This window comes from Lissotriton helveticus, chromosome 1_1, assembly GCF_964261635.1.
Source record: "Lissotriton helveticus chromosome 1_1, aLisHel1.1, whole genome shotgun sequence".
Lineage (NCBI taxonomy): Eukaryota > Metazoa > Chordata > Amphibia > Caudata > Salamandridae > Lissotriton > Lissotriton helveticus.
This window is the reverse complement of record NC_136057.1, coordinates 1585444304-1585469574: the sequence shown is the minus strand read 5'-3', so window position 1 is coordinate 1585469574 and position 25271 is coordinate 1585444304. Positions and strand designations below refer to the sequence as shown.

The following is a 25271-nucleotide window of genomic DNA, read 5'->3' as shown; positions in this document are numbered from 1 at the left end:
TCTGCCTTGACTATCTCTCATCAGGCCAAAGTCGAAAAACAAATGATTTAGAAGGAAGTTACAGATCTTATGCAGATCGATGAGGGAGTGTTCATAGAATGAATCCAGTTATATTGGCTATAATAGGCGAAAAGGGCCGTCTGATGCGATATAAATATAATACATGCATGATATTGGCCTAGTATATACAATATAACCTTATAACCGCACGTTAGCACTGCATTATATCGTTATATTATTGTATTTGTGAATGATTCACTTGTGTACTGCTTAAACCTATTGACGTGACTGGAGCCATGTTCTGTTTCGTTTCTCTATGTGAAGTACTGTTTCCCTGAACCACATGATTAAGCTTTCTGCACGAAACCATGAAGGCTGGCTTAGCTATTTTCTCCACTTGCTAGCTTGTAGCTCATGGAAACCCAAGGTCACACCTGCCCTTCTTGTGGGATGCGCACATTCTAGCAGATCCCGTTCTTGCACTCCCCGAGCTACAGATAGAAAGGGAGGCACCTTACTGACCTGCCCCCGGAATAGCCTAAGCTTAGCTACTAGCAATCAATTGTGCCTTATATGGGTCTTCCTGCTGGCTCACTGACAAGTTGTATCTTTCCTAGTAAGGTGACATTGTGGGTTGTGTGAAACGTATATATGCATGGTATCAATTGTATGTAGTCAGTCTCCTCTGCGCACCTCCGAGGGTTGTGTAGACTGAGGCTCCCCTGTCAGGGTTCGTATTTGCAGAATAAACAATTGAACTTTCTCCATTGCCGACTGATTTCTTATCCATAAATAAGGTATATGGGCTATTGGTGAGTATGGTCCACTAGTGTAATATTTTGATTCCTTCAGATCTGCACAGCTTCAACCTCCAGGCAGAGGCTCATTAACCAACTCAGCTCCCTGGTGGGGAGAAAGGGCAGTAAACCCTTACCCTGTGTCCTGTGACCATGCGGCAAAGGCAGTTCTAGCAGTTTATTAGAGAAAGTGTGGGGAGGCAGAGAGATCTCTTGGGTCAAACAGTACACCGTACCAGCTCCAGGGAATCAATGGATCTGTCCTGGGGCCACGTTGATCAGCCTTGTTAGCTCACAAAGCTGTGCAGCCAGCCTCCGGGACCAATCCCAGCCAGTTGCTCCCACTCACTCACTGCACCAGGGGGCACCCGCTCTTCTGATGTGTCTGTTCACAGCCTCCTCCGATGCCACAGCTCAGCACGAGCCAGCTCCTGCAGGCACAGTGTCACATGTCCTCGCCCTCTTGTTCGAAGAGCGAGACCACAGCCTCCTGAGGTCAAGCCATACCCACAGGGCACAGTCTGTCAGCCACCACTGGCCTCCACGCATCAGGAAACCTCCCACCAGGCTGCACTGAGATGTGCTTCAAATTGAAATATTACAACTAATAGCGCTACTGCCTGTGGGTCCATGCTCAGTAAAAGAGTTCTGCTTCTGATGCTAACATGGCTGCAACAAACTACAAATTGGTTTCTGGGGGCAGGTAACAGCATAGTAACTTTAGACCCGAAGCAGGGCAAGACATTTTGGAATTCAAGTATGACCTATCAATTGAATAAGCCAATACTTATCCACTAGAATTCCTTTATGAATAAGGAGGATAAATGACATGCTCGCTTTGAAGATTTTATGGTGAAAGTTGCCTCTAAGCAGTTAACAAAGACGGGAAAAGTATTTAAAAAAAGCCCAAATAGGACAATCTCTGCAGAAATAAACAAATTTACCTTTAATTTATTTTTTATTCAGATCTCAGAAACAAAGCACACCGTAAAAAAAGAAAAAAAGATTTGCTTGTCCTTAAGATAGAGACTAGATGATCAGTAATGGCTCAGATTGGGGAGGGACCAGGGGACCTCCAACATATGTTTCTCAACCCCAAAATGGCACACCCACTATGGACAAGGATAGAAGCACTATTTTATGAGATATCAGTGGTTGCAATATAAATTGACTTCTTAACAATTGCTTTAGGAGTGCATCCCGTTCCTTGGAACTCAATGAAACCTCCAAGTTATAAGTGGACCTCCTCCTTTCCTTGGGAACCAAAACAGCACTCTCAGACTGGATATCAACATCCCCTAGCTCCGCTGATAAATGGTGGACCTGGCTATGTTCCATTAGAGGTGCTGAAAACATTCTACATGCAAAAATACACAACACCTCTGTTGTATAGCGTTTTAGGATCCGAGCATAATTTACTGATTCATGCCCTTATATAGGTACAATTCACATTGCCCTTATATAGGCATAGAAATCATAACCAAATTTAGACATAACCCATGCAGTCCAAATACAGGCATGGCTACTTCCACTCGTTCCAAAAAGCCACAACGATTTCTTGGAAAACTTGGCTTCAGCAGTCAGGGACATCCCCTTGCTTGAATATTGATTTGTCCAAGAATTCATGGAGATTTCAAAGAACTACCATTCCCTTGGGGTTCTTTGATGACGTTATTATGTCTGACTTTACGTCAAACTAGGCACCTTTCAGGTATAAATGTTCCTACACTTGCCCTAGCAAAAACACAGTGGTTTGGAGCAGCTCGACTATCTACTTGCCCGACGCATCTCGCTACAGCAAGTGCCGAAGGAAGGCGACCCTCCAGCTGATGCACTGATCAATAGGCTGCATTTCTCTCAGCGAGAATCCAGCTCCAATATTTCCAAGCTCCCCTCGCGGCGTGTTGGGAAATCAAGTCCCGAGACAGAGATACCAGACCTCCTTTACTCTAAAACCAAGGTATGGAGCTGATTAGACCCTAAGAGAAATCTTGGATAGGTTCTTGGCAAAGAAAAACTAAACCTATGCCATACCACACTTACTTCTTCCCTCATACTAGACTTAGGTTAGGTACATTGAGGTAGGCATATTTTAGAAGCACCATTTGAGTACTTTTTAGCCTTTGTTATTTATGTATGTATTTATCTATGGTTTAGAAACAATACAATGCTTTTGCAGTATTATTTTATAATACTCTTCTTACTGTACGCATTATACTTTGCAACCAGTATTACAATTGTAGCAGTTCACTTTACTTGCATGAGAAAGAAGACTGTTTAATAAATCCTTTTATTGAAAACGCCCGTTACTCTATTTCTCTGCACCTCTGATGAAACGAAGCATGCACGATTGACTGAGTAAAATATCTATCTATTGTTTCCACGACTCTGAAGATACGTTTATTCTTGGGGAAACAAAGTTGTCATGTTTATGCGGTTGTCAGAAACTAATCCCTTCTTGTTTATTCGAGAAAGTTTCTAGTGACCTCTGAGCTAGCTGGCACTCACAATTAAGTCTAATACATACGATAGAGACCCAGTCGACCTAAGTCCTACGTCAAATCTATAGGATATATTATTCCAAGCGCAGAGCCTATTGGGAATATAGGAACTACACTACACTTCCGGTCGCAGATGACTTTGGGATGCTTTCACAAATTCCTTCAGGAAGGTAAACACCCATGATTCCACCTTCCAGACCACCCTCCTTCTTAGAGAGTTAATGAATAATGAATGACTGATTTATAGAGCTCATGGATACCGAAGGCCTCCCAGCGCTAGAGACAGAGCCCACACACAGTCAAAACATGATCAGAGAGTTCCAGAGATTAGCAGAGTCTTCAGTCATTTGCAGAAGGAGAGATAGCCTCAAGCCGGACATGGTCTGGAAGATGATTCCAGCATTTGGCAGCAATGAGGGAAAAAGACGTCCCCCACTCCTAGCTCGGTATACTCTGGGAACTGTAGCTAGATGTTTATTCTCAGAGCGCAAGGATCTTTTAGGGAGATAAGGGGAAATAATGGATTGAAGAATCGGAGCGTCCCTGGCTGAGATTGACTTCTGAGCAATGCACAGCGCCTTAAACTGGATTTTCTCAGCCACCGGGAGCCAGTGCAGGGAAGTGATATAAGGCTGGGCCAATTCCTCCTTCTGAGCCTGCATAAGAAGACATGCTGCACAGTTTTGTACAATTTGCAAATTTTTTATGGTTGAAGCTGGGGTCGTCCTGGATGTACCTCAACTGCTTGCTCACACATGACTGGCTCTCTAGACAGACGTTGTGAGTCACACCCAGTGTAGCAAATCTTCCTCTCCTATCCCTGACTTTCTCTCTCTCCCTCCTTCATCCCACCTCATGGCTTCTCCTTTTCTCTGCCCTTTCTCTCTCTCCTGTCACGAGCCATCAGACTTTTCTGGTGTAGCACGGTTACAACGAATTTTTTACAACGCACTACCATTACATCGCAACTTTTACCACGCAAACCATTACAACGCAATGCGCTGGGGGGCGCTCTAGGATAGGGAATGTATTTAATATACTATCCAACACCTTCCCTGCTATCCACGGGGACTGGAGTTGGAATAGTAAATTAAATAATTCACTATCCAGCGCCTAAAAGCATTATGCGTTGTAATGGACTGCGTGGTAAAAACCGCGTTGTAAAGGCATGCGTGGTAAAAGCATGCGTTGTAGTGACACCAATCCGACTTTTCTCTGTGTACTCTCATGTTGGACAAGATTAATCAGCACAACAATTCAGTATCCCGCAATTCCTCCAACGCTAGACCTTTCTGAATTTCAATATGATTGAGACAGGAGACATTTCATATGTATTTGTCATGATATACACCTGATGCCATTGCCTTTCTCCCATGTGCTGTAGCAGGAGTGTACTACGTATCATTGAAATGACTGCTCTTTGTGTTTCTTTTGCCGTTATATAAAATAAAAATTATCTGAACAGAAAAAAAAACAAGATGACGTAACATGCTACAGCTGAATATCCAATTACGCCCCTTCACTGGCTGGTAGAGGACTTTCCAGTGTAGGCCTGTTTAAAGCCATGTGACACAAACTCTCCTCCAGAATCCAGAGCAATGCGATTGGAAACATCAGTTCGAACATCTGCAGATAATTAAACCTCACTTTATTAAAAAAAAGAAATGGTTCCGTTTACAGTATAAAGTGTGCAATAAAAACTCAATTCTGGTCTGGAGCCGAATTATGTATCACAATAGAACTAAAAAAGCTTTGTCCATTATTTCAATCCCAAGCACAGTATGGATTGAATACATTTCTAAACAGTATCTGGAAAATAGGGCCTCAGAAATCAATAGAGGGACCTGAACGTTTATACAGAATACCCCGAACTCTGCAGAGGAAGTACTCCCTCCGATAAGCAAACAGATAGAAGAATATATAAAAAGATCAAGAGCTTCTGCAGCAATGGGCCAAGAAGAAATACCTGCAAAAGGTTTTTAAAAGGGATCCTGAGGCATGGGGAAAATGTTTAACTCCGCTCTTTGAATACTGTTAGCAAACAGTACAAATTCCCTATTCTTGGAAAGGGAGTGACATAATACCACTCCACAAGAAAGGCTCCCGCACTCTTCCAAGCACATTTAATCAGATTGCTCTTCTTAACGCTACAAGAAAGATCTTCGCAGCAAGCAATTTGAAGCAGCTTCAGGATTAGGCTTTTGCTAAAGGAATAATCCCACGCAAACAAGCTGGTTTTGGACCCAAACATTTCGGTCACTGATAAAATTGCAATTCTTCAAACTTTGATTGATTAGTATGTTGTAGTAAAGTAGCTAAGTCTCTATACTGTTTTCATTGAATTTTTAATGGCATTTGACAAAGTGGACAGGCCGAATTTATGAAGGGAACTACTTGCGCTGGTTATTCCTAAAAATGGACTAAGACTAATTATAGCACTACACTTTTCCACAGCGTACTGTAGAATACCTATAGGAGGGAATAAAGGCATAACTATCAAAATTCAAACAAAGAATGGCCTTAAACAGCGTTGTTTGTTAGTTCATCTTCTTTTTTCTATCTTGCCACACGGTTTACCAGGGAAACATCCATTACGACGCAACTTTTACAACGCAAACCATTACAACGCATAGCGCTGGGGGGCGCTCTAGGATAGGGAATGTATTTAATATACTATCCAACACCTTCCCTACTATCCACGGGGACTGGAGTTGGAATAGTAAATTAAATAAATCACTATCCAGCGCCTAAAAGCATTATGCGTTGTAATGGTATGCGATGTAAAAACCGCGTTGTAAAGGCATGCGATGTAAAAGTATGCGTTGTAACGTCATACATCCGGTTTACCAGCCTAATTCTCAAATATAACGAATTTCCCACCAAGTAATTCATCATGGGTCAGATGTATCAAGATACACTTTTGCGATTCTCAAATAGCGATTTTTAAGGAATCGCTATTTGAGAACTGCAAAATGGTATGTATGTAGAAATTCACTATTTTTTAGCGATTTCTTAAAATTCCTTAATTGCGATTAGCAAATTGCTAATTGCAAATAAGGAAAATTTTCCCATTCATTTCTATGGGCTAGGAGGCCCCTAGGAATGAATGTGAAATTATTCTCAATTTGCGATTCGCAATTTGCTAATCGCAAATTGATAATAATTTCAAGGGTGCAGGGGTGTCCAAAGGACACCCTGTTGCACCCCTGAAATAAGCATGGGTTCACATGTATGTGCATCACATGGCACTTTGAAAAAAGCCAAAATTGGCATTTTTCAAGAAATTCGCAAATTACCACCAACTTGAAGTTGGTGGTAATTTGCGATTCCTTAGGGACAATTAGCAATTTTTTTTGCATCATACATTGCATTTAAGGAATCGCAAATTTTGCGATTCCTCAAATGCAATCGCAAAATAAGGAATCGCAAATTTGCGATTCCTTATTTTGCACTGAAATTTGCTACATACATACCATTTTGCTCAAATGAGTTCGCAAAGGCCGAAATTCTGCGAATTTCGGTGTTTGCGAACCTATTTGAGCTTCATACATCTGGCCCCATATGATTTACATGTGTTAATGTATGCAGATGATGTGGTTATATTCAATCTTACAGCAGTGAGCTTTAAATAATTGTGCATAAAATAACTTTTTAAATATTAAATGTTTCTAAAACTAAAGTATTGGAATTTAAGGAGAGAAAATACTGCTAGCCATTTTCTGGAAATTAGGCAGAAACATCCTAGAAATGGTCAAAATCCTACACATATCTTGGAAGAGTGCTTTCTCAGAGTTTAGACAGTAAATGTATGAAACAAGGCTTGCACAGACTGGTGTTTTAAATACATTTGATAAAACTTCAGGAAGGAGACATTTTAATTATTTATTAGAAATCTATAAAGTAAAAATCCCTCCGATACATACATATGCGCTTGAGTACATTCCAAATTGTAGGTAGATGGTTTTAAATCTGCACAAAGGGATGGTCCTCCGCAACTTATTGACAGTAAGCCAATTGATTCCTGTCCAGTCGCATCGTTTGGAACTTCTAATAACTGTCTCTTTTGTCACCACAATGCCAAACATAGTACACTAGGTTTTTTGCTTACTATACATAGCAGAAGGTACCCTTAGAGATGTATTGAAGCAGGAAACATTTGCTGTACTAAAGAAGAATTTTCTTTTATCGAAAATCTTACGTCTGTCATAGTAAAATTGGACTGTAAGATACAATACTGGCAATCATGGATTACTGCACAAACTTAACTCTGTCTAAAAAATGCAATCCAAAGATTCAACTTCTCTGATGACATTACTCACTGTAAGCTATTGAAGCTGTACAACTCTTTTCCAGATATCATAGAGTATAAGCGCCCACAAAAGTATTTATTATTTTCATTGGATCACAGAGTTAGGCAGGTTATAGTATTACTTAGGTTGGGCATACTACTGAATGCTCCAAAAGCCAGCGATCCAACTTAAAAAATTAAGTGATCTATGGGATCTGTACTATGGAGGGACTCAAGACTTAGACATACTTTTTGTATGCCCTGCAGTTGCAGTAGCACATAACCGTTATTTAATTCCTCTGTATTTCAAATCTAATATAGCAAGAGTCGATGAACTGATCAATGTCTCCTATAAGGGAATATGTATGCCAAAATGTTTTTATATTTAAAAAAACCTTTTTTTGAAGCTTTTTTAAATGTTTGTGATGAGGTATGGAAATGTATCTAAGAAACCTTTATTGGTCTAAAATTCTTGATCTTCTCCGAGGTCTAAATCAATACATTTGAATTTTGAAAACGTTAATGATGAAAAATTAACACAACTTCCTGCTGCACTATTTTTATGACAAATGTCAAAGATTGACTCAATGAAGATTTTCCAATTAGGACAGGAGATATATATTTTGTGAGCTGCTTAGTGCTTTTGTATTGCTAACCAGTGTCATGCTTCCCTGCTCTTTGTCTCAAGATACCAAGAAATTGGTTAATAAATGTATTAATACTGTAGGCTTATGTCTGCTCTACATTGTCTGTGGGGAGACGATTGCAAAGTAATTATTAGGCAGACTGTTAGCTATATAGTGTTTGGTGATAGCAAACTACGCTTTTGTGCAGGATGCCTTGGATAATTTTGACTGTGTAGTTCACTTCATGCGTGAAATTTGCTCTATATGATTTGAATCACATTTGAAAGCCAGCTCAAGAAATGCGAATAATTTACTTTTACTAGGCAAAGCATGTGGGCGTTTGTTTATTTGAAAGCTATATGGGGACTGTGCTCCTTCCAAGCATAAGCAAGAGTTGTCCAAGACATTTTACCTTTGTATTATTCTTATAAAGTACGAGCATAGCTCAATATGATTAAATTTAATAGCTCCTTGTCATTTGTTCTGGTGATTTCATCAAGCGCTAAGTCTTGTTTCAACTCCATAGGTTCCAAGCTTCATTTTGACACAGTGGCAATAAGAATACAAATTCGGTCTGTATTATGATGATGTTCTAATTAGGTATGCAGGCTCATAACAGGTCCATGCACCTGTTTTACTCAAATTGTGCTGTCTGCAGTACATACTTGGAAACAAAGATCAATGTCAATCTGTTCATGTTTCTAAGCTGTATTGGCTAAAATGTTCCATATTAAGTCATAGATATTCTAAGTTCATATATATAACGTAGACAGCACAGATTCAGCATACAATGCACATGGACCTCTTCTGAGCTTGTTCTTTGTTACCGAATATGTTCATGAAATGGTCTTTGTCCTTCTTTGTAAGGTAATGCAGCTTCTACAGGAAGGTTTTACAGATCATTTCCATTCAAATCTCAGAAGAGGAATGTTAGGTACAGCACCTTATGCGAAAACATTCATTCTGTGGGAGTCTCGTGCACAGTGATCTTAGTTTCCACAGTCTTGACACCTGAGCTTCCAGAAAGCAAAGCTCCATTCTACTGCTCAGTAAAGAAGGGCGACATAACGGCGGTGCCTTTCCCCCTGCATTGAGACCCTGTTCATAGTTCAGCTGTCAATCTGCTGGCCACCAGACTGCAATGTGAACAGTGAGCTGAATCCATATGAGGTGAACTATCCTCCCAAAGTGGGAGTGGGAGTAGGTCCTGGAAGTCCTGGGACTTTGCACATGGTCAAAAGGGCATTTTGATTGGCTTGCCATGGCACCAAAGGGTCAGACTAGGGCATTCATCACAGAAAAGTGCTTGGAGTCAGAGCCTGCACTTCTACTGCTTTGATACCTGAAGATACTAATGCAGTAAACATGCAGCAAAATCCAGTGTTTTCCGGTTTCTCCTGAAAAACAAATATTCCCTTCTGGGTTTTAACTGGAAACTGGAAACCCTAACAATGTTTTATGTCTAATTAAGTGAAAACAAGCTTGCTTAAAGTTGAAGAAGATACTTTTTTCCTACATACAGTTTTGCAAAAAGTCCTTCAGTTCAACTACTAAACTATCTACCAGATCTCCAGTTCATGAGACGTATAAACAACATGGCACCGTACCCACTATTCTCCTTTTTACCTTTGCATTGTAAAGCATATCATTTATAGTTTGAAACACTTTCAATCCCTTTCTCAGAGCTGGTCAGCTAGGCATTCGTGAAACGTCTTGCAAGGGCTGGTAAACTCACTTTCATTTAGATTTGGATATGACAGTGCATGATTGACAATTCTGGTAAAGGTGTGCACTACAGGCAATCAGAAGACCGTGGTGTGCCTGTTCAGCTCTGCACAACTTTAGGAATTCTTTTGAAGTACGAGGAGCACTACCATCATCATCAACAACTTTATCGTTATAATCCCCACAAACTTTACAGCAATCAAAGCTACACAATTATCAACAACTGGGCGTGCCATAAAGAGGCAAATAAGTCGTCTTAGGAAAAGTTTTTGATTACACCCGCCTTGATATATCTGAAGATGGACATCAGAATATAGTGTTCTGAAGCCAGCTCTCATTACATTTTGTTGATTTTACTTTGCTGTAAAAATATGAATTGATTTGCGCATGGTTGGTTTATGAATTGTGATTTTAAGGATGAAAAGGCGCTTTAACCAAAACCCAACATTAAATTCTATAGCGCCCTACATGGGCGACTAAGCTTGGAGCCTGAAGTTTCTTTCTGATTAGTGAAAGGGAAGAAAATACCCGCCCTCTAATACCAGGCAATACCTCACTTCTCAGACCCCACTTTCTTGCTTCCTACCCGCACTGTACCTGTTCCAGGACAATGATGAAACTGGATGCCGGGGGCAGTTTGTGGTGGATTACCACGTAGATGGGGTAGATGCCCAGGACGCAGGTCTGGCAGGCGGTCAGCAGGAGTCCCGTGGTGGTGCTGAGAAGCCAGGGAAAACGCGAAGTGTGGAAAGAGACTCCCCACAACTGAAGTGCCTTATACGGCACTATCAGTGTATACAGGAACATGCAGAGCCACGAGACAACCACTGTCGGAAACTTCCCAAAAGTGTAGAATAACATGTCGAAATCCATGATTAGCCTGCGGGCAAGGGAATAGGTCATTAAGTATGGCAGTGGAATTTAATAAATGTTACTCACTTTCTCCACCCATAATCTGCTGTATTAGCTTTTCTGCAAAAAGTCACTTACTTGTGCCTCGTCCAAAGAAAGTCAGTACTGGTTGGTGTATTTAGCTATTTTTCCTTTGCCTATGAAAGCTATACAGCCAGCCCTAGCTAAATCACTTCAGTGATGATCGCAACTCCTTGTTATATTTAAACCCATAGTCTCACCACTGGTGTTGTGTCAAGTGTCCCTAGAATTTCACAACTACATCCTTGCACAATGCTTCTCAAGACTGTCCCCAATACATCAAATTAAACAACCCTCCAATGACCCTCAGATCCAAACTAACCCTCTGCCCATCACTGTCCCATTAGCACAGCAAGACAGATGTCTTGTTTATTATCCAGAAACCATCAGGATGATATTCCCACAAATGTGAACCACTTTCATTCTCAGTGATCCTAGTAGTGATTCTTTGAACCCTCCCCAAACCATTCATTCTCTGCACTGCTAAAGTTTTTCCCACAATACATCTTGAACTGCGTTCCTGCTTCTCCCCCTCTCTGCTTCACTGCTGCCTACAAGTTGGAATTCATCTCACCTGCCTTCGTCGATGAAGTCCACAGCCATAGTGCTGAGGATAAAGACACAGAGCGTAGCAACAAACATGTGGTAGATGGTCCGGAAATGCTCCACCTCCATCAACTCGCTAAAAGAAAGCAGAGACTCTGTATTACTTGAGGTGGGAGGTTCAGAAAGTAATAGAGACATCAGAGGGATTGAAAGGCCAAGATTGACAGGTGGGGAATCAACTGTAAGGATAGAGGCAGAAACTAAAGCTATAGCGTGGACGACGCAGGGTGTGGATAGACATCGAAGTGGTGGGCATGAGCTGAAGAAAGGGAGATGTTATATAAAAGATAAAATTAACAGAGGCAGTGAAAGCAAGAGGCAAAGTTAAAGTGTCAGGAAAAGAAGGTGAATGAGCAGAAGTGAGAGGAAGAAGGAGGTTGGGAGTGAAAATATAGGATGCTAGTAAGCAAGATGTTAACACGAGTGATAAACAGGGAGAGAACGTGAAGGAAACAACAGGACTGAAGAATGGATTGCAGAAAAGAGCCTGTGTGGAGAAGGATGGAAAGTGAAAGTTGTATGAGAAAATAGATAATAGAGGGAAATCCGGTGGCAGTGATATGGGGTGTGGCATGTCATAAAATATCTACTTGTATTGGAGACAGGATGGTTCAGAAATAATACTAGTCATGTAAATATATCTACCTATCTCATTTTTAAAATTGTAACTTTAGGTTGGTTTTTAGTTTATGAAAAGGGAACATAAAGTAATCATGCGACAAAAGAATACCAAATATATAAAGTGCGAAAAGTAAAGAAAAAGAATAGGTTCAATGGGCAATACATTCCGAGGATCCACGAAGCCAGGCGCTATGAACAGCAATGAATTGGTACAATCCGTAGGGTTGAGTGGAGGAAACATCGGTGTGGTCTTACAGTTTGTGCATCTCGGTTAATAAAAAAATAATGGTAGTTGCCAAATAGAATACATTGCCCAGGAACAGTGACAAGATGGACGGATCAGAGTTTAAAAACAACTGCTGGGCGATAGTTTATATACCTACAGGATGGTTTGTACTGCATGCAACAGTCTGCTAGTTAGAGATAGAGGAAGGGAAGAATAGGAAGGAAGGAGAGAGTAAGAAATGGAAAGAAAGGCAGACGTATGGTGGCTCTTCTGGGCATCAGTGAACGATTCACTTGATATTGCACAAAGGATCATAAGCGGGGGAGTGACGGTAGAAGGGGCCTAAGATGGTTTTGTTCCTGTAGAAATCTGGTGAGTGAAACCCCGAATCGTCTTGTACTTGAGGAGCCATGTGTTTTGGAGTACAGTGTGTTATCTGCACTCCTAATCTTAAAAAGTAAGTTCCACCCCTTGTCATAAGTACTAACGGAAGTTGATTTCCATTCTAAATGTATTGTTTTTGTGCCTAGGAACAAGAGGAGATCAACTAACGAAGCTGTGTGTGGGTCTAAGTGCAGTGCTTCCTGGTTAGCACAAAGTCCTAGCGTGGTTGTAAGGGAATCAATAACTAATGGACTCTAGTTGAGCTGCTCAACTAGATCTTGGATTTTTGTCCAGAGTGCACATGCTAATTTGCAAGTGAATAACTTATGAGGAAGATCTCCTGTCTCCTCCGTGCATCACCAGCATAGGGGGAAATCTCTCAGTCCAATTTGTGCAATCTACATGGGTTCCAGTAGGTTTTATGGACAGACCAGAATCTGGCTTGTGCTATAGTGGGATAGATTTTAGAGTCAAAGGGATATTTCCATATTTTTCGCTAGCATGTTTCATTAGAATGTAGATTGGTGGCAGGCGAAGTGTGTGATTCCCATTTTCTTATAAATAGTTTCAACGGTTGCCATTGTAAGTGTCAAGAAGTTTGTATAAGTGGGAGGCAGCGCGGCCTCTTTGTTTACGGGTGAATAGTAAGTTTGGGAGGTCTAGTTCATGTGGGAGCTTCAGCTTGCCCAAAGACCTGTGAAGCGTAGGAAATTGTAGAAGTCACTTTTAGGTAGGTCATAGCATGACTGTAGGTCAGAGAGGGGCAGGAGTGTCATCCCACTGCTTTTCAGTACTGCAAAAAAGTTAAAATAAAATGATAATAACACAATGTCAAAATCATTTAATTTTTTTATGTTGAGGCAGTTTGCTTGGCGGGGCGCTCACAGAGCAGTGGGAGGAGTGGTTGGGGCACTTTCTAAGTGTGCATGACAGTTTGCTCAGCCGTCTTGGGCCAGCCAAACAGTTATGTACACTTATCATATTCTCCACCGGGCTGCAATGCACAGCCGGGGTGGAGAACATGCCCAAGCTCCCAGTCCCGTCTGAGCACCAAACCACGGCGCTCAGGCCAATCAAAATGCTGCTGTTATGGTGACAGCAGCGTCATGATTTGCTTTGGGGGCCTGGGTGCTTCCTGCTCCCGGTTCACGCAGAGGCAGAGGAAGGAGAGGAAAGAGGAGAAGTGGCAAAAGGCCACCCAGCCCGCCAGCCGGTAAGCGATCTTATCTTTTTCCTTTTTTCTTTAAAACCCCTTCCCTCTCCTGGTCTCGCTACTTCTGCCCGGGAGCAGCCGCCACTGGAGAAGGGATAGGGTTGTCATGGGAGCCAAGACTTTTTATGTTGTTTAATCCTTTGTGGGAGCAGCTGGGGCAGAGTACTGACTTCCCATCAATTTCAATCTGGTGGTTAAACCAAAGGGAGGCGAGTCGAGCCATGTAGTTTGTGTGTAAGGCATTTTTGGGTTGGAGGAGTGAGGATGCTGTGTCCAACAAAATCGGTCTAGAGTGATCTAATGGGAGTTTCACTAGGTTATGGATAGTGAGAATGAAGTTAAGAGGTAAGGGGGTTGAAAGACCTTTGTCAATGGAGGGTCAAGGGGGGAGGGGTGGTTGGGATCATGGTGGTTCAACCACCAGGAACGCTCTTTGATATCGGGCGTAGTCTGGAATATTTATGCCACCAACACCTTTGTTCCTTTTCAAGATTTTCATGGAACACTTTTTCTTTTTCCAGACAAATTCGTATATGGCAATATCTATGGATTTAGAGAAGGTGGCAGATAGAGAAACCGGGAGCATGCTGGTTATAAAGTTGATCAATGGGGCTGTCATCATTTATTTTGTACTCACCCGTCTCCACCATGTGATTTTTTTGGAGTCCATGTGGATGTGGACTTTGTTCATTAAGTGAAGCAGATTTTTTGAAGTCCAAAGAGAACCGGATGCCAAGGTATTTAATAGCAGAGGGTTGCCATTTTAGTCCCAGGTCTCCAGTGACTGCAGCTGTGCAATGTACATTTTAGCAGGAAAAACTCTGTCTTATCTTTATTTAGGGTGTATGCCACCACCTGTTAGTATCTATCTATTTCTGACATCTTGATTGGAATGGCGTGGGAAGCATCTTCATGGAACACCAGAACATCGTCCATGTATGAGGCCACTACATGTCTGTACAAATTCAAACGGATACCTGTGATCCCAAGATTGTTTTTTAAAGCTGATAATAAAGTTTCAATTGCTCAGAGAAAGAGCAAGGGAGATAATGGGCACTCTTGTTGAGTTCCTTGCGACTGAGTGCAAGGGTGGGATAGGTGGCCATTTACCCTTACTCTTGCGGACAGTCCTGTGTAGACAGCCACAACCATACGTATGACGTTCCTGCTGAGGTGATATTTATGTAGAGTGACAATAAGAAATGGCCTTGAGATCTTGCCGAAGTCCTTCTCTGCGTCCAAAGCTAGGGCCGCAGAGGGCGAGTGAATTTGCTTGGCTTTTTCAAGTACATGGCAGAAGGTTCTAATGTTATCTGTTGCTAATCTGCCTTTAAGGAAGCCCGTTTGTGAGTTTGGGATTAGATGTTGCATGACCATTTCAAGCCTACAGGTGGCAATTTCCGCATAGATTTTACAGTCAATATTATTGAGGGATATTGGTTTGTAATTTTTATCATTCATTTGGTCTTTCCCTTCTTTAGGTATTACTACGATGGTGGCTTCTGTCGCTGAACAAGATATATGACCTGTGTGTGAAAATTGACAGAAGATGCCTAACAAGGGGTCCGACACCAAGGTTGGCAAAAGGTTTATAAAATTTGGCTGCATAACCATCGGGCTAGGGGCTTTCCCTGTTTTAATAGAGCATATAGCTGCACTGATCTCTTCCTCTAAGATAGGTTTGCTGATGTAAAGAGAGTCTTGTGGAGTTAGCGATGAGAGCTAAAAAAAATTAAGGTATTCGTTCATTCTGGAGGGGAGGACAAGAGCGTTTGAGTTGTAAAGGTCCTCATAAATGTGTTAAAATGATTCTATGATGTCATAGGTGCATGTAGTGATATCATCATTTAGTTTTCTTATGGCTGCTATCATTGATTTGTTCTTCGTATATTTCAGATAGCGAGCTAAAGCTTTACCATGTTTTTTGTTGTTAGAAAGCCAGCTCGCTTTGATGACGTGAATCCACTTTTGGGCTCTTTGACTATATTTTCATATTGTGCAAAACAGAGTTTGGGGAGGAACGCTGAGTCTTTGGAGTGTCTGAGTTGGCTATTTAGGCTCTGAATAGAACATTCAATTTTTTTAGTCAGTAGACAATATCTGTTTTTCAAAGAGTGCATGCAAATCAGAGTCCCTCTTAGGGTTGTTTAAGGGCATCCCAGTGGGTCATGGCAGAGGTGTCTCATTTGGTGCCATGCGGTGATTTGCTAGAAGGCAGAGCTGTCAGGAGCCATGGACTCAGAGATGAAATAGTTGCCAATCCCAGCTCTACCCTACCGCTCTCTAAGACAGAGAACCTGGAATTGATTCTCAACTAAAGATAACAGCAAGCTAGGATGGGAACAATGAGAATCGAGGATCCTGAAGGAACCACTCCTCACAAGGAGAATTCTAACAGAAGCAATACTACATTTCATCAAATCATGCATATAGTTCATCATCAAAATCTTTATTCGGTTATTAAAAGAGAACAACCATAAAAGTACAATAAAATCACAATTTATAGAATCTCATCATGAGATACAAGTTATTCATCACCAATCAGGATATAATAAATTTCCGTGATCTAAAAAAAATTTTTTAAAACGCTGAAATAGATGCGACAGTTAAAATATTATCCAAACATTGAACAGCTAAAAAAGCAGGATGACAGCGATTTATTTCCATGATCTTCAGCAACGCAACAATCCATTTTCGTCTTGGAATTGAATAAAGTTTACAAAAGAAAAAGATATGAATGTCTGATTGTTCAGAAGTTTCGTCACATGGGCATTTAGGTAAAACTTTTGTCCAATCATTCATGTTGGGGAAGCTAAGCGACCTGAATATAATATTTAATCTAAAACAAGTTAGAAAAAACCTCTCATAATCACTCATTTGCAATTTTACATATGGCTGCATTTTTGGGGTAATTATTATCAACTGATGAGCAACCACCATTTGTTTCAACATCTCGTTGGTTGTTCTATGCTTTTCCAGATAAGTCATGCACTTTTCCTTCAGTGCTTTTCTGGAAATATCACACATAGATAGAGGTTCAACAAAATAGCTTTCCAGACTTAGGTCGGTGAGAAACTTCCTCACATAACTTAGCCATCCAACCCTGCCACCGTTGTCTAGCCTCATCACATCATTCAAGATGGAACGGTTTAATTTACATTCTTCGGTGGTCCAGGCCCTATGCCATAACAGAACCGGTGCAACCTTTATTGTATTTTCTAAATATGGTTCCCCAAGTTCAGTGTGGCAAACGTATGTAGATACACTTTCTGGAACAGCTAAAAGATATTTCATGAAGGAGTTTTCCACCACCTGTAATGATCTCACATTAGCATGTCCCCACAATCCAGCACCATATGTAACAATTGCTACGCAGGTCGCTCTATACACTGTAAGCATCTCCCCAATTGGTTTTCTACCCATTCTTTAACTAAAAAATTTTAGGGCCATTATTGATTTGCAAAACAGTAACCTTTTTGTTTTGATTGCGTTATTCCCTCGACCAGTATGGTCGAATAAAACACCTAGGTACGGAAAGGTTAGGGTAAAATCAACTGGGCTAGAGGAGACAAAAGTTATCTTTCTCTTTCTAGCTACCCCATGGCCACAATTCATGCTAAAGGTCTTAGAGCAATGTATCCTTAGATCCAGACTAGTCATATAGTCAGTGAAGGAAGTGACTATGGTTTGCATAGCCATTGGTGTCCTGGCCATTAGGACAGTGTTATCTGCGTATAACAACGCTGGGATTGGTCTTTTAGCCACCATCGGCATGTCCCTGCCCTCTTGTAATAATATGCTCTCCACATCATTAATATACAGTGTAAAGAGAAAAGGGGCAAGGACACAACCTTGTCGTACTCCCCTAGCAATACCAAATGTTTCCGTACATTCACCATTTTTCCCATACCTAACTCTGGCTCTTGCCCCCGAGTAGAGTTCCCTGAGAAATTGAACTATTGAGTTATCTACTCCTAGGTTCTCAAGGATCAGCCATAGTTTGCAAAGGGTGACGCAATCGAACGCTGACGTCAAGTCAACGAAGGTTAAAAACATGAAGCCATCCTTAGCTTTGGTATATTTTTCAATAAGGACGTGTAAATTCAGGCACTGATCAATAGTACTCAATCCTTTTCTAAAACCGTATTGAAGATCACTAATTATAGTATTTTCTTCCGCCCAGGACTGAAGTCTATTTAAAATCACACGGCTGAAAATCTTAATAGTGGAGTCCAGGAGCGATATTGGGTGATAGCAATGACAACTTGCTCTATCGCCTTTCTTGAATATCGGCACTATTATAGACTCACAACAGGAAGATAGAAGACCTATGCGAGAAGTAACATTAAAAAGCTGGGTGAGAAGCGTGCCCCACAGACCGGTATTATATTTATATAAATCCACCGGAACCCCATCGGGTCCGGGGGCTTTCCCTGCCATGCTAGCATTTATACTTGCGGTTACCTCCATTAAGGATATAGCTGGATTCAGGGTAACCAGTATATGATGGGAATCCTCCGTAATAATAACCATTGGTGAGGAATCATCCTCAGAACTCATCACAGAAGACAATTCTGAATAATACTTCACCCATTCCCTTTCAGTAATAGCTATTTCTATCCTAGCCGAAACATTTTCATTTATAAGCGGTGTGTTTACTGCTTGCCAAAAGGCTGCAGAATCTCTGTTTAAAGAGGCCTCGCACAATGATTCCCACGCTTCCTTTTTTAGGCTATTCTTTCTCTTTTTCAAAGCCTTCTTATAATCATTTCTCAAGGCTTTGATTAAAGTGCGATCCTTGTCAGAGGCTTTTAAAGCATGTTTTAGCTTAGAATAAGCCTTAGTACAGGCCGTGTCAAACCAACTAATTGGAGTTTTTTTGGGTTTTTTCGATTCAACCCTGTAACCGGGTGGGTCAGCCCTCTGTCCAGGACGTGGACACAAGGAACTCTTGTTATCACCCACCTCTTTGTTCCCCGTTTCAGAACGACCTCCCCTCCGCCAACATCGGATCCAGAACGGCCAAGGAATCAGTGGATCACTGGCCCTTTAACTGGACCTTGCAGGAGGAGTGGGCAGAGCTACCGCCGGACGTAGCAGAGACAAAAGCGGAAGCCGGAAGTGCTAGGGTGTGCTTGTTCACCGGGAGAGTGGAGTAGGAGGAGAGAGTAGGAGAGCGGAGGAGAAGGAGGAACGAAGAGACGAACTGAAGGAAAGACAGTGAAAGAGAGAAGAGGAGAACCCGTACCTGCAACAGAGAGAAAGCCAGGAGGCCACCATCCCCACGCGTCACCCAGCCACACGCCCGGGGGAGGTGTGTGGCTATCTCAGGTACGGAGAAAAGTGGCAGCGTGGATTGGGAGAAAGGGTAGCACAACCGAGTGAATTGGGAGTTCCCCCCACCCGTCCGGGTGTACCCTTACCCATTGCACTTAAACCCTCACAGAAAAGCTGTTCTGTGTGTGTTGCACTTTGGAGATATCCTCACTCCCTTTCCCTTCACTAGCTTATATTCCGGACACCGTCCTGACCCTTTCTTTCTTTTATTGGGTTACATCGGAGAGGCACCACGGACGTGGATCAACCCAGCGGAGGAGAAGCACGGAGGGGCTAAGGAGGCCCGAAGCGCCTAGACCTAGAAGGAGGAGCCGCAGCAGATCCCCAAGGCGGGTCGTACCCCCTCGCAAGACCTGTACAGACTTCCTATATGCTGCAATAAAACCCTCTTTAACCCGAACACGTCTCCTGCCCATCTCACCTCCCCCCAGCGAAGCGGTCCACGTAACAAACCCATAGGCTGTTCTTTATTTGGGAGGTAATATCTAAAAGTTTTTTATAAAATCGGAATCATCAGTATTCCCATCTGTACAGGCGTGGAATTGGGGCTCGCATTTCTTAATCAAATTATGAAGGAAATCTTCAGGAACCACAGTGGTCCAATTTAGAGCGTACCCATTTTTCCTAACCATGGCAATATTATCCACACACGGTTTTAGGATATAATTTCCGTGGGGGTCTTTAAGTTTGCCTAAGATTCCTAGGCTAAGGGGAAAGTGGTCGCTCAATGGGTTATCCAAGACGTTAAAAGCCTGGGTCCTTCCCCCATGTCTAACCGTCATCAATATAAAATCGATTGTTGAATTTACCCCTCTACCATTAAAGGTGGGAGTAAAGGGGATCTCAGGTCTAACCATTCTATTCACAAACCCATATCACACCCAAAGATGATATCATTAAGAAGGTCCCCACACCTAGGGGCCGATTAGGATGGCGGTTTTTCCGCATCCTCCGGGCCGGCGGAAGTGTCCGCCGGCCTGGAGGATGCGGAAAAACCGCGGCGGAGACTCCAAAGACCCACCGCCAAATTAGGATGGCTGGTGGGTCTGGAATTCCGTCCGCCGCTTTTCCGCCGCGGTCGGAGCCGACCGCGGCGGAAAAGCCATAACATGGCAGGCGGTGTCTATGAGACACCGTCCGCCATATTATGATGTGTGTGTAAATATGCTTTTCCACGGCGGCATTGCCGCCATGGAAAAGCATACGGACCTTCACTTCGGGGGTCCGTTGCGGGCCCCCTGGGTGAAGGGGTGGTGGTGGGTGCACATGGGGGGTACCTATGGTACCCCCCTGCATTTGCGTGCACAATGCAGCAGGCACCGCGCGGTGCCTGCCGCTTTGTGCACGGAAATGCTGTGCATGCATTTTTTACATTGGGGCGGGTGCAGCTTGAAGCTGCACCCGCCGCAATGTTAGAGATAGAGGATGTGACCGCCACCCTGGCGGTCACATCCTAATCAGATCGGAGGGAACGCCGCAGCCCATGCAGACGTTCCCTCCTCCTCAGGGGTCGCGGACGGACTCAAGTCCGTCCGCGATCCTAATCGACCCCTTAGTGTGTTCAAAATGGCTTAAGCTAACATCATTATCCAGCATTATGCCGCAGGTTCCTCTCTCACCACTTTGGCATTGAGAACAGTTAAAATCCCCGCCCCAAATAACACAAACATCTTTAAATCTTCCACCTAACGTCGATTTTATATCATTTCCTAAGGTTTTAACAATATCTTCCACCACCTCTGCAGGAACATTATTGTAAAAGTTGACCAAAATCAATATGAACACTTTATCTATAGTTATCCTGATTATATGATAATATGTATTGGTAAAAAGGATCTCATTTTTCAAACAGTGAAACAAATTAGACACGTATGTGGCTAAATCCCCTTAGGCCCTCCCATGTACAGAGCGGATAGCTGGAGAAAAGAAGGTTTTAAATCCACACACATGATGTGGGACGGTTGACCAGATTTCTTGTAAACTCACAAAATCATACATATTCACTAGATTAGCCCAGTGCTCATTCCCCAGTTTTGATTTTAGTCCTGCAATATTCCAATACAAGAATGACCAGGTGGCCCTAGGAGTCTCACTACTCGTCAAACTTGTAACACCATGGGACTCCAGATTAATCACAGAATTTACGTCTTCAATTATCTCCATCTGTATCCCCTCTTAATTCCTGATGGTATCGTTATGTCTAACCCCAACATCCATCTGTGTCTTAAATACTCCTTCTTTCACGCTCAATGGTTTTTGACCAGCATTTCCTACAGTTGGGCCAAAGTTTGCAGGGGGAATACCAGTGTTGAGTCAATCAACGTCTTCCAGCCCCTGCAATATTTCATAACGATTAAACATAGGAATATTAAATCTATCTCTATTTTCATCAAAAAATCTCCGTTGCTGCCATTGACTTGTTTTTGTTAGATCTATGTGTGTAGGCAGAAAGAAGTAGTTTAAATCCAGGCTTTGTATTCCATCATTAACTCTACAATTGCTCCAATTACAAATAAACCTTACTGGCCGTCTATCCCTGAAATTAACTAGTATACAATCCCCATGGAGGTCTTTTGGTTTATGTCCGACCCAGCCCACTCTCCGAACATGTAATATTTCGGCATGTAGATGGACTGGAAGAGGTCAATTAGTATTGAGCCAAAAAGTGACTTTGTTTTTCAGGTCTGAGTAGGTTTCCCTTTTGTCATTATTCAACTCAGGCACCCCAGTCAGGACCACAGTCGATGGTACAGATTGCGGGGGTAGGTCAATACGTGGATATATAATCTTCTTTTTATTGCTAATAACCCTACCATCTTCTTGGTGTCTATTTTTATTGAGCTGCTCCCCCGTAACCGTTTCTTTTGTTACCACACTTTCAACTTCTTTTATTCCTGTTCTATTTGGGGGCTGTAACCTGACTCCTGATAGTACCTCGACTTGGGTGGGCCCATTATAACTCCCTGTTATGGAGTTGGCCGGACCACAGGATACTACAGGAATGATGGCAGTAGCAGATTTTCCCACACCATTAGGTACTTGGGTGCTATTATGGGAGTTGGCCTCTAATTTTCTCAATAAATCGGAATTAGCCAATGTCTTTTCCAGGCACCCTATTTTTTCAGTTAAAATTTTAATTCTTTCTAGCAAAGGTAAAATTAATGACTTTACTAATTGCTCCAGTTGACCCATGAAAGCTTCAGGGTTTGGGGGCACAAACTCCAAGACCTGCTGAGGGGACGGTATCGGGGGAATTAACATGGGATCAGTAGAAGCTTGGGCAGTAGTAATTAATAATGGCTTTGGCCGTATAGCCGGATTTCCAACTTTTCTGGCAGTTTTAATTTGTTTGGGAGATCTACCCTTCTGATGAGTACCCCCACGCTTCCTCTTGTCATTGGGACCCGGACCTAACACCTGGTTTTTTACCTGTATACTAGGCCCTGATTTTGATTGATCATTTGAGCCAGTCTTTGTTTGAATCTGTGGTGTAGATCCCGTTATTGTGTCATATAAAAGGGATTCGTTAATCTCTACCGTGGAACTATGCTCATTAATGGTCCCACACGTTGATGTTAGAGAGTTAGAATCATGGTGGATCGTTGCCCCCTCTAATGGGGCACAGGTATGTGTTTGAGAGACTAAATTCTCGGGCGTTACTGCCAATATTATTGGGCCCAATGACGAGCACCTGTTATATAAAGGTTCTAATGACAAGCGACGTTCTGTGAGTGCAATTTCATGCTCCAACACTGATGTTGCCCTTTTTATAAACATATCTAATGTGCCAGTAACCGACTCACCTATGACCCCAGGGATGCACTTCCTTCCTTTCCCTGATCTTGCAGCCATTGCTAACACTCTAATTTCTCCAACCAGAATATTAACAGGAATGTAATGTCTTTCCCAAGGTGAGTAAATAAAGTCAATTACGGCAAAGATCTTACTTGAAGGACAATATTAGAGGGGGGGCCCAGCCCGGCCTCCTCTGGCCTCGGACGGCCACAGACGGCCCGCCCTTTGCCCGGGCTTAGCCCGGTGAGTCCCGTGCGCATCCCGCGATGCGGGGGCTCTCCTCATTATTTAAGCGCCTCCGTGCGCGAGATGTCGTGGGCGGCTTCCGGGTCCTGCCGCGAAGGCTCGTGGGCAATGTAGTCCCCCCTCGCTGCGGCTGCGCCAAGATGCCAGGAGGCTGCGGCAGCGGGGGAGACTGAGGAACAGGAACAAGGGCAGGAGTCCTGTAGGATTGGAGAAGCAAGTCCGGTGAGTCCCAAAATGCAGTAAAGAGCACCCGCTCCACCGGGGCTCTCCTCGTTATTTACGCGCCTCCGTGTGCAAGATGTCATGGGCGGCTTCCGGGTCCTGCCGCGAAGGCTCGTGGGCGATGTAGTCCCCCCTCGCTGCGGCCGCACCAAGATGCCAGGAGGCTGTGGCAGCGGGGGAGACTGAGGACCGGGAACAAGGGCGGGAGCCCTGTAGGAGTGGAGAAGCAAGTCCGGTGAGTCCCAAAATGCAGTAAAGAGTACCCGCTCCACCGGGGCTCTCCTCGTTATTTAAGCGCCTCCGTGCGCGAGATGTCGTGGGTGGCTTACGGGTCCTGCAGCGAAGGCTCGTGGGGAATGTAGTCCCCCCTAACTGCGGCCGCGCCAAGATGCCAGGAGGCTGCGGCAGCGGGGGAGACTGAGGACCGGGAACAAGGGCGGGAGTCCTGTAGGAGTGGAGATGCAAGTCCGGTGAGTCCCGAAATGCAGTACAGAGCACCCGCTCCACTGGGGCTGTCCTCGTTATTTAAGCGTCTCTGTGCACGAGATGTCGTGGGCGGCTTCTGGGTCCTGCCGTGAAGGCTCGTGGGCAATGTAGTCCCCCCTCACTGCAGCCGCACCAAGATGCTAGGAGGCTGCTGCAGCGGGGAAGACTGAGGACCGGGAACAAGGGCGGGAGTCCTGTAGGAGTGGAGAAGCAAGTCCGGTGAGTCCCAAAATGCAGTATATTCACTTCTGTGCCTAGTATATCTTGTAGAGGTAGTCTTTACTACTGTTAAGCAAAATATTGCACTTCAAAGGGCTATGCCTCTAGCACATACCAAGGGCCCTGACACCGGGCATGCCCCTGCCTTTGTCAACTTCGACAGTTTGGAGCCAGGACATGGGGAAGGGGAAGTACTTACCAGAATGGGTTTATAGGGGTAGGTCAGGGAATTCCCCCACCCAAAGGCAGGCACCACATTTAAATGCGGACCTTCAGAACTTCTCATCAGAGCACTTGTGGACCTCTGGAAGTCTCAGAACAAGAACCGAAGTGCTAACTGAAGAAAGATTGGACCTGCATGCCTGGAACCCAGGCTACTCAGTGTGACTCCAAGGGTCTGTTGGCTAACATGTGTGAACAACAGGGAAACAACTTACTTTCATAGGCCTCCCTATAACTAGCCAGCGGACCAGCACCAACTGAATCAGCCTGAGCCCTACTGCTGGTCTCTGTTGGAGTGAGTCCTGATTCCTAATAGGTGCCTACAGGTCCTGGACCCTTGGCTGTCATCAGTGAGAACTCCTCCTGAAAAAAAGGTGAAGTTACAGACATTTTGGGCACTTCGTGATTGTGAAGTGACTTCTTCATGTCAAGAATTGACCACTCATGTCGACTGCCAACGGGAAGCTCCATTGGGACCAGCTCTTCACACCAACTATTACTGTCTGCAACAAGTGGCAATAAGATACATGCACTACATGCCGACTTCGACCATCCACTCTGATCAACTAACAATAAGCTCTAGTGATGACCATCTCTTTGTGCCACAGCAATACCCATCTGTAACACCTCCATCTACTTCTCCCCAATGGCCTCCTCCTCACCCCCCACCCCCACACAAACAGACTTGAGACAGTACCTCTTCAGTGGGACTAACCTGAACCCTATATCTGATCCATGCTCCACCTCGGACAGCCTAAACCTGCAACTTTAGGTTGGTCTAACGAGACCAGATAACCACAAAATGCTTTGTGCTGCTTGGCGCT

General features: G+C 43.4%; 1 protein-coding gene across 1 annotated transcript in view; it reads right to left on the bottom strand.

Annotated features, from left to right (window-relative positions):
• The window catches only part of SOAT2 (sterol O-acyltransferase 2), a 463801-nt gene that overhangs the window by 250676 nt on the left and 187854 nt on the right, over positions 1-25271 (bottom strand). Inside the window, exons 5-6 of the mRNA XM_078687322.1 lie at positions 11445-11552; positions 10535-10817 (exon numbers count right to left, since the gene is read on the bottom strand). Of these exons, the coding sequence (XP_078543448.1) occupies positions 10535-10817; positions 11445-11552 (391 nt within the window). The remainder of the gene's footprint in view (positions 1-10534; positions 10818-11444; positions 11553-25271) is intronic.